This window comes from Nicotiana tomentosiformis, chromosome 2 (assembly GCF_000390325.3).
Source record: "Nicotiana tomentosiformis chromosome 2, ASM39032v3, whole genome shotgun sequence".
Lineage (NCBI taxonomy): Eukaryota > Viridiplantae > Streptophyta > Magnoliopsida > Solanales > Solanaceae > Nicotiana > Nicotiana tomentosiformis.
The window spans coordinates 152,092,694-152,102,945 of NC_090813.1; the positions used below are offsets into that span (position 1 = coordinate 152,092,694).

At 38.5% G+C, this 10,252-nt stretch overlaps 1 protein-coding gene and 1 pseudogene across 1 annotated transcript; one reads left to right on the forward strand and one right to left on the reverse strand.

Annotated features, from left to right (window-relative positions):
- The first annotated feature begins 6,593 nt into the window (after positions 1-6,593).
- On the forward strand, positions 6,594-8,486 carry LOC138905875 (uncharacterized). Its single transcript, XM_070194387.1, has 4 exons — positions 6,594-6,834; positions 7,234-7,433; positions 7,683-7,818; positions 7,876-8,486. Exons 1-4 carry the CDS (start codon positions 6,594-6,596, stop codon positions 8,484-8,486), a joined length of 1,188 nt encoding a protein of 395 aa, XP_070050488.1.
- On the reverse strand, positions 7,104-7,202 carry LOC117280605 (small nucleolar RNA R71; annotated as a pseudogene).
- Positions 8,487-10,252: the final 1,766 nt, after the last annotated feature.

The following is a 10,252-nucleotide window of genomic DNA, read 5'->3' on the forward strand; positions in this document are numbered from 1 at the left end:
TTACTCTAAGAAAATTGCACAGCCGCGCCACATGGGGCGGCACGACAGTGCAAATTATGCCCAAAAAGTGTTTTGTGAAGTGTTCTAGAAATTGCCACAAGCGAGCCGCATGGTGCGGCACGACGTGCGGCACGGTAGTGTAAAATTGTTAGAGTAACTTCCCATTTCCGCTAAAAAGGGTAATTTCATCCGGGGTTTATTGGAGGATGTTTTAAATAAATGGGAAAACACCATTTTCGGGGACTTTTGACACATTTTCGACCTAAGGAGGCTAACGAGGAGTTGGAAGAACACAAGCACAAGAATTTCATCATTCCTTCCTCGCTCAAGATTCGGGTTTGGATTGAATTTATATTTTCCTATATTTTAGTTACATTTGTGAAGAACTTCTCCATGTCTATGGAGTAGATCCTTTTGGGTTTTGACGGATTTGGTGTATTGATGATTGTTTATGGATTATAACTCTATTTTTATGTATTTGAATCATTTTTGAAAGATTTAATTATTGCATCTATATTCACTTGTTCTTGTAATCGAAAGAGGCATAACTGTTGATCCTCCTGGATAGAAATCAAGTAAGAAACTACGAGAATACTATTTAAATCCAATCCATGTGGACACGATATTATACTATACTATCTTTGACTAGCGAGCACAATTTAAGTGTGTGTTTTGCGCTCGTCAAATTTTGGCGCCGCTGCCGGGGATTGGCAATCAATAATGTTTGAAATAGTTTGTAGTGCTAATTCAGAAATTTATTTTTATTTTTTTTTACTTTTATTTTGTTCTTCACGGGTTTCTCCTCCTTGTGCAGGCAACAGATTAAGTCCGTAGTGTATGATATGAACTTCTTGTAAAGAAGTAATACCCTACAAACCGGAATTGGAAAAACACTTGTGGCAACTGAGGAAGGAGAAAGCGTTCACCATAAGGTTCTTGGGGCAACCTTCAACCCAAAAACACATGGCTAATAACGATGACAATGAGGTAGAGGCAGCTACAAGGATAGCTGCTGAGGCAGCCCATAGAGCTACTGAGGAAACTGTCGAAGACAATAGGGGTTGAAGATTCAATCTAAATCGACCCTTGATTGAAGACCAGTTCGAGAATGCTCTACCAAGGCCTGGTAGAGCATTGGGTGACTATGACAGACCAGTCTACAATCAAGGATTGTCAAGTGTTAGACCACCTCCAATTGCAGCCAATAATTTCGGGTTGAAGAAAGGTTTACTTCAAACCATTCAAAATAGTTGCGTTATCATAGGAAGGATGAACGAAGATCCAAACACACATCTGATAGACTTCGAGGAGATTATGAACACCTTTCAATACAATGGGGTGTCACAAGATGCAGTGTATTTAAAGGCATTTCCCTTTTCACTTAAAGATGATGCGAAGCAGTGGCTTCGATGCTTGCCAAATGGATTAATTAGAACATGGGAGGAAATGACCAGAAAATTTCTTAATAAATATTTCTCCTCGGCTAAGACGGGCAAGTTTAGAAGAGAAATCCATAACTTCTGCTAGAAAGAGAGTGAAACTGTTTTGAAGCATGTGATAGGTTTAAGGATATAGTTAGAAGGTGTCAACATAGGGGAATTGAAATATGGATGCAACTCCGGGATATTTGGGATAGATTAACACCGACCTCGCGTAGAACATTGAGCAATGAAGTTGGAGGCCCTTTTATGAAGAAGACTCCAGAGGAGATAGTTACAATTCTTGATGAGTTATCCGAAGATGCTAATCAGTGGCCCTCTAAGAGTGTGGAAAGAAGAAAATCAACTGGTGTTCACCAAGTTGATGCTACTATATCTGTGCAAGTAAAGCTTGATGCTATGGGTGAAGAAATACGAAAGCTAACTGTAGCTTCGATACAAAATGTACACCATGCAGCTTGTGATATATGTGAAAGAGGACACCCTACTCATGAGTGTCAAGCCTCAACTGAGGAAGTGAATGTTGTAGGAAACTATAATTTTAATGTAATGGGTCAGAGACACCCCGGGTTTTTATGGAGTCCACCTGGGGGTACTGATAATGAATAGCAATAAACAACCCTAGATTCTAGGAACAAGGAGCTCCAGGTTTTCAAAATCAGCAGAGGCAGCAGTATCAATCTCCACAATCAAATCAATCCAGCATGGAAGATCTTATGAAGACCTTCATTATCAAGACAGATGAGAGGCTTGATGCCCATGATGCAGCTATCAAAGATTTGGGTACATCTTTTCGAAGCCTGGAAAAACAGGTTGGGCACTTAGCTACTCTAATGTCTGAGAGAGCCCCAGGAACACTCCCGGCTAATATAGTAAGAAATCCTAAAGAGACAGTAAATGATGTAACTTTGAGAAGTGGGTAAGTGTTGAAAGATCTCACTCCAATCCAAAAGGATATGAGACATGAAAAAGAAAGGGGGGAGCAGCTGAAGAGTGGTGTCAAAAAGAAGAAGGAAGAAAACTCGAGAAGGGAGGAACCTGAGACGAGTAAGCATATGCATGCGCTACCTTTTCCCCGAAAGCTAAGTAGAGAAAAGTTGGACAAGCACATTGAGAAATTTTTGGATGTGCTGAAACAGCTTCATGTAAACTTACCATTCACAGAAGTGCTCTCATATATGCTTTCTTATGCTAAATTCTTAAAAGAGATCCTTACGAAGAAGAGGAAAATAGAGGAGACCTCAGTGGTCAAGCTCAAAGAGCATTGCAGCGCGATATTGTAAAATAAACTCCCACAAAAGTGTGGAGATCCAGGTAGTTATACCATACATTGCTCTTTAGGCACTACTAATTTTTATAAGTCTCTATGTGATTTCGGTGCCTCAATTAATCTAATGCCTCTATCTATTTACAGGAAATTGGAGATGGAGATTGGAGAGATAAGGTCTGCACCAATATCTTTGCAGCTGGTAGACCAAACGACTCTAACACCCGAGGGAATAGTTGAAGATGTCTTAGTTCGGGTGGATAAGTTCGTATTTCCTAGGGATTTCATAGTGGTTAATATGGAAGTGAACAAGGAGGTCCCCCTCATCCTAGGAAGATCATTCTTAGCGATGGGTAGAGCTATAATAGATATACAAGATAAAAAAACTCATGCTTAGAGTGGGTGAGGAAACTGTGACTTTCAAGATGGATGTAGCAAAGGGGGCACAAAAAGACAAACCGGCTGCGAGTGTTGAATGGAAAGTGAAGGGTGCGAAAAAAAAGGTTGCAGTGAGTGAGAAAGTTAAGTGTGGAGTGTACCCCAAGAAGGCTGAGAAGAAGCTATCTGCATATATGTGTACACTAGTTCGGGCGTGAGGGATGGAGCCCAACTTCGACTCAAACCCCGACAAGATGTTCAGGGAAGTTTTCCTTACCTCTTGCTTTTTATTTGTGTGTCATAGGGACATGCCACAATTTAAAGTGTGAGGTTGGGATGTATATATGTATAGAATGTATAAATGTCTATGTGTGAGTATATATGTATAGAATATATAAATGTCTTTGCATGTTTTTGTAATTCATTTGATTGAAAATTTTAAAACTTTTGATTTTTCCCGACGATGGATATCATTCGATAGATTTCTTGAGGGATTAAGTCAAAAGAAAAAGACAAAAGATTTTTTTATAGGTAGCAACTGAATTCCCCCTTGGTTTTTCTTTGTGACGCGGTTCTTTTACAAGGGTTTTATTTGAACCGGGTATAGTTATATTTTTTTCAGGAGTAGGAAACCTTGTGTTGTGATTTGAAATGAAAGCAATATCTCTTGACTTCATTATGCCTTAAAAATAGTAAGTGCTTTAGTTATGACGCTTAGGCTCAGCTTTTGACTCTTGTATAAACACCTTAAATTGTATGATCTTAACTTTGCTTAACTACTTTGACTAGAGTGTCTTGATGAGTCCGATCCTGAGTGAGTTATGTGCCATATGTGTGTGAGGTTTTGGGTATTCTGTGCATTGCATTTGATGTCTAGAACTTGCCCCGTGTGTTTGCAAAGAAAAATAGTAGTTTTATTCAGTCTTGGAAGTGATATAGGCATTTCTTTGTTGAGCCAGTTATATGTTGTTAACCACCTAATTGTTATGTATCCTAGTTGACCCATTTGAGCCTGTAATCATATTTCTTTGGAAACCACATTACAAGCGTTTGAATTGATCATCTATTTGAACCTTCTTACCTCTCACGAGCACTTGAAATTATTATGAACTTTGTAAAAGTTAAAGTGTGGGGTGTTGGTTTGGCTTTTGAGTGGAGCTATTGAATTAAGGAGAAATGTACATTGTTTTAAAAAAGTAAGAGCCACTCGAAATTTTGTGGTAATTCTTAATATATTTGTGCTTAAAGAAGTTGGGAGGTGTAGTCAATATATCTTCAGTGTGGGATTTTGTGTAATGGTTGAGTTATGGTTTGACAAAAAGTGTGGGATTTTGAACGGTCAATTGTCTGTATTAAAGTGCTTTGGGAGGTGTAGTCAATATATCTAAATGTATCCTACCCATCCCGCAGCCTACATTACAACCAAATAAAGTCCTACTTGATCCTTGACTAAATGAGCTCAATTAGTAGAGTAGTACATTACAGGCAAGCTTATGGTACGTCTTTTGTGTACATGAATGTCATTTTTGAGAGTGAGTGAATTCTTTCTATCTTCAGTTCCTAATTGTTCTTAAACTTTATTATGTGTGGAACTACTCTCTATTGTTGTGTGAGGGGACTTGATTCACGAAGGAAACATAATGTCGTTAACCTCTGTGTTAGAGCAAGTGAGCGGGTTGTGAAAAATGCGTGGTGTTGTTGAGTCAAACCTTGAGGCGAGAATGTTACAGTATTGTGCTTAATCTGTTTCGATTATTCTTGGTGAGATGAGTTAGAAGAGTTGCTTAAAAAGGTCGTGTCTATGTAAAATGTAGTTTAATTGCTCGAGGACGAGCAATGGTTTAAGTATGGGTGTTGATGGTAGACTATAATCTCGTGTTTTAGTCGCTTATTGTACTCTAATTCACTGAGCTTTAATTATGTTGAGCTTTAATTAGTAGTATTTTGCACTTATTGTGTGTTTTATGCCGTGTAGGAGTGATTCTGAGTTATTTAGATGTTAAGCAAATTTGGACTATTTGGAGCTTTCAATTCTGAGTAGAAGCCCAAGGATTAAACCGAGATCGCGTTCGGGGGTCGAAGACCAAGTCCGGATGTCAAAAATTGGAGAAACAAACTTACTCTAACAAAACTGCACAGCCGCGCTACATTGGGCACCGCGGCAGTGCAAATTATGCCCAAAAAGTGTTTTGTGAAGTGTTCTGGAAATTGCCACAAGCGTGTCGCATGGTGCGGCGCGGTAGTGTAAAATTGTTAGAGTAACTTCCCATTTCCGCTAAAAAGGGTAATTTCATCCGGGGTTTATTGGGGGATGGCTTAAACACATAGGAAAACACCATTTTCGAGGACTTTTGACACATTTCGACCTAAGGAGGCTAAGGAAGAGTTGGAAGAACACAAGCACACGGATTTCATCATTCCTTCCTCACTCAAGATCCGGGTTTGGATTAAATTTATGTTTTCTTATACTTTAGTTACATTTGTGAATAACTTCTCCATGTCTATGGAGTAGATCCTTTTGGGTTTTGATGGTTTTGGTGTATTGATGATCGTTTGTGGATTATAACTCTATTTTTATGTATTTGAATCATTTTTGGAAGATTTAATTGTTGCATCTATATTTACTTGTTCTTGTAATCGAAAGAGGCATAACTTGTGATATCTTTGCATTATATTGTTGGTTGAGTTCATAGATTCTTCTAAGTAATCGAAAGAGGCTAGTTGAATCATTGATTAAATCTAGTTAGGAGAATAATCGAAAGAGGTTTTCCTAAAGACCAATCCATTACGCATTCTTGCATATCTTCATAGTGCTTAAATTGGTTCATCTCGTGAGGTTAAGACTTAATCGAGAGAGGAGTTTTTGTTGAACGTTTGAACTAATAATAGAGTTAATTCGAAAGACTCACTTGGACATTGGAAGTGAATTATCTAGAGTTAGATTCTAAACAATTATCTTGCACTTATTCTGTCAAAACTCTATCATCTTCCACTTATAACCTTAATTGCTTGTTTCTTGTTTCGATAGTCACTAGTCAATAGCTGTAGATTTTAGATTCTTAGTTAAATTTTATTATTAATCATATAAATCTAAACTGTTGATTCTCCTGGATAGTAATCAAGCTAGAAACTACGAGAATACTATTTAAATCCAATCCTTGTGGACACGATATTATACTATACTATCTTTGACTAGTGAGCACAAATTAAGTGTGTGTTTTGCCCTCGTCAAATCTTGGCGTCGTTGCCGGGGATTGGCAATCAATAGTGTTTGAAATAGTTTGTAGTGCTAATTCAGGAATTTATTTTTATTTTTTTTACATTTATTTTGTTCTTCACGAGTTTCTCCTTTGTGTGCAGGCAACATGTTAAGTCCGTAGTGTATGACACGAATTTCTTGTAAAGACGTAATACCCTACAAATTGGAATTGGAAAACCACCTATGACAACTGAGGAAGGAGAAAGAGTTCACCGTAAGGTTCTTGGGGCAACCTTCAACCCAATAACGCATGGCTAATAACGATGACAATGAGGTAGAGGCAGATACAAGGATAGTTGTTGAGGAAACTGTCGAAGACAATAGGGGTCGAAGATTCAATCTAAATCGACCCTTGATTGAAGACCAATTCGAGAATGCGCTACCAAGGCCTGGTAGAGCATTGGGTGACTATGACAGACCAGTCTACAATCAAGGATTGTCAAGTGTTAGACCAGCTCCAATTGCAGCCAATAATTTCGAGTTGAAGCAAGGTTTGCTTCAAACCATTCAAAACAACTGCATTTTCAGAGGAAAGATGAACGAAGATCCACACACGCATCTGATGGACTTCGAGGAGATTATGAACACCTTTCAATATAATGGGGTGTCACAAGATGCAGTGTATTTAAGGGCATTTCCCTTTTCACTTAAAGATGATGCAAAGCAGTGGCTTCAAAGCTTGCCAAATGGATTAATTAGAACATGGGAGGAAATGACCAGAAAATTTCTAGATAAATATTTCTCCTCAGCTAGGACGGGCAAGTTTAGAAGGGAAATACGTAACTTCTGCCAGAAAGAGAGTGAAACTATTTTTGAAGCATGGGAGAGGTTTAAGGAGATAGTTAGAAGGTGAAAACATAGCGGAATTGAAATATGGATGCAACTTCAAGATTTTTGGGATGGATTGACACCGACCTCGCGTAGAACATTGAGCAATGCAATTGGAGGCCCTTTTATGAAGAAGACTCCAGCGGAGATAGTTAAAATTCTTGATGAGTTATCTGAATATTCTAATCAGTGGCCCTCTGAGAGTGTGGAAATAAGAAAATCAATAGGTGTTCACCAAGTTGATGCTACTACATCTGTGCAAGTACATCTTGATGCTATGGCTAAGGAAATATGAAAGCTAACTGTAGCTTCGATGCAAAATGTACACCACGCAGCTTGTGAAATATGTAGAAGAGGACACCCTATTCATGAGTGTCAAGCCTCAACTGAGGAAGTGAATGTTGTAGGAAACTATAATTTTAATGTAATGGGTCAGAGGCACCCCGGCTTTTCATGGAGTCCACCTGGGGGTACTAAAAATGCATGGCAATAAAACAACCCTATATTCCAGGAAAGAGGAGCTCCAGGTTTTCAAAATCAGCAGAGGCAGCAGTATCAATCTCCACAGTCGAATCAATCCAGCATGGAAGATATTATGAAGACCTTCATTATCAAGATAGATGAGAGGCTTGATGCCCATGATGCAGGTATCAATGATTTGGGTACATCTTTTTGAAGCCTGGAAAAACATGTTGGGCACTTAGCCACTCTAATGTCTGAGAGAGACCCAGGAACACTCTCGGCTAATACAGAAAGAAATCCTAAAGAGACAGTAAATGATGTAACTTTGAGAAGTGGGCAAGTGTTGAAAGATCTCACTCCAATCCAAAAATATATGAGACATGAAAAAAAAAGCTGGGAGCAGCAGAAGAGTGGTGTCGAAAAGAAGAAGGAAGAAAAATCGAGAAGGGAAGAACCTGAGATGAGCAAGCTTATGCCTGGGCTACCTTTTCCCCAAAAGCTAAGTAGAGAAAAGCTGGACAAGCAGTTCGAGAGATTTCTGGATGTGTTGAAATGGGTTCATGTAAACTTACCATTCACAGAAGTGCTCTCACAGATGCCTGCTTATGCTAAATTCTTGAAAGAGGTCCTTATGAAGAAGAGGAAAATAGAGGAGACCTCAGTGGTCAAGCTCACAGAGCATTGCAACGCGATATTGCAAAATAAACTCCCACAAAAGTGTGGAGATCCAGGGAGTTTTACCATACCTTGCACTTTAGGCACTACTAATTTTGGTAAGTCTCTATGTGATTCTGGTGCCTCAATTAATCTAATGCCTATATCTACTTACAGGAAACTAGAGAAGGAGATTTGAGAGATAAGGTCTGCACCAATATCTTTGCAGCTGGCAGACCAAACGACTCTAACACCCAAGGGAATAGTTGAAGATGGCTTAGTTCGGGTGGATAAGTTCGTATTTCCTAGGGATTTCATAGTGGTTAATATGGAAGTGAACAAGGAGGTCCCCCTCATCCTAGGAAGATCATTCTTAGCGATGGGTAGAGCTATAATAGATATACAAGATAAAAAAAACTCATGCTTAGAGTGGGTGAGAAAACTGTGACTTTCAAGATGGATGTAGCAAAGGGGGCACAAAAAGACAAACCGACTGCGAGTGTTGAATGGAAAGTGAAGGGTGCGAAAAAAAAGGCTGCAGTGAGTGAGAAAGTTAAGTGTGGGGTGTACCCCAAGAAGGCTGAGAAGAAGCTATCTGCATATATGTGTACACTAGTTCGGGCGTGAGGGATAGAGCCCAACTTCAACTCAAACCCCGACAAGATGTTCAGGGAAGTTTTCCTTACTTCTTGCTTTTTATTTGTGTGTCATAGGGACATGCCATAATTTAAAGTGTGGGGTGGGGATGTATATATGTATAGAATGTATAAATGTCTATGTGTGAGTATATATGTATAGAATATATAAATGTCTATATATGTTTTTGTAATTCATTTGATTGAAAATTTTAAAATTTTTGATTTTTCCCGACAATGGATGTCATTCGACAGGTTTCTTAAGGGATTAAGTCAAAAGAAAAAGACAAAAGATTTTTTTTTAGGTAGCGTCTGAATTCCCCCTTGATTTTTATTTGTGTCGCGGTTCTTTTCCAAGGGTTTTGTTTGAACCGGGTGTAGTTAGTTTTTTTTTTAGGAGTAGGAAACCTTGTGCTGTGATTTGAAATGAAAACAATATCTCTTGACTGCATTATACCTTGAGATTAGTAAGTGATTTATTTGTGACGCTTAGGCTCAATTTTTGACTCTTGTATAATCACCTTAAATTGTATGATCTTAACTTTGCTTAACTACTTTGACTAGAGTGTCCTGATGAGTCCGATCCTGAGTGAGTTATGTGCCATGTGTGTGTGAGGTTTTAGGTATTCTGTGCATTTCATTTGATATCTAGAACTTGCCCCATGTGTTTGCAAAGCGAAATAGTAGTTTTATTCAGTCTTGGAAGTGATATAGGCATTTCTTTGTTGAGCCAGTTATATGTTATTAACCACCTAATTGTTATGTATCCTAGTTCACCCCTTTGAGCCTGTAATCATGTTTCTTTGGCAACCACATTACAAGCCTTACACCAATTATTTGAATTGACCATCTATTTGAACCTTCTTACCTCTCACGAGCACTTGAAATTGTTATGAACTTTGTAAAAGTTAAAGTGTGGGGTGTTGGTTTGGCTTTTGAGTGGAGCTATTGAATTAAGGAGAAATGTACATTGTTTTGAAAAAGTAAGAGTCACTCAAAATTTTGTGGTAATTTTTAATGTATTTGTGCCTAAAGAAGTTAGGAGTTGACATATAATGATATAAGGGTGGAGTTATGGTTTGACAAAAGTGTGGGATTTTGAATGGTCAATTGTATGTATTAAAGTGCTTAGGGAAGTGTAGTCAATATATCTGAATGTATCCTACCCGTCCCGCATCCTATATTACAACCAAATAAAGTCCTACTTGATCCTTGAATGAATGAGCTCAATTAGTAGAATAGTACATTACCGGCAAGCTTATGGTACGTCTTTTGTGGTACATGAATGTCATTTCTGAGAGTGAGTGAATTCTTTCTATCTTCAGTTCCT

What these genes read in the sequence shown, in the direction of transcription:
- LOC138905875 (XM_070194387.1), top strand. Translation starts at nt 6,594, where the DNA reads ATGGCTAATAACGATGACAATGAGGTAGAGGCAGATACAAGGATAGTT. An exon ending in TAATTTCGAGTTGAAGCAAG is followed by an intron (nt 6,835 to 7,233) that starts GTTTGCTTCAAA and finishes TGCAACTTCAAG; the next exon opens with ATTTTTGGGATGGATTGACA. An exon ending in ATGCTACTACATCTGTGCAA is followed by an intron (nt 7,434 to 7,682) that starts GTACATCTTGAT and finishes CCTATATTCCAG; the next exon opens with GAAAGAGGAGCTCCAGGTTT.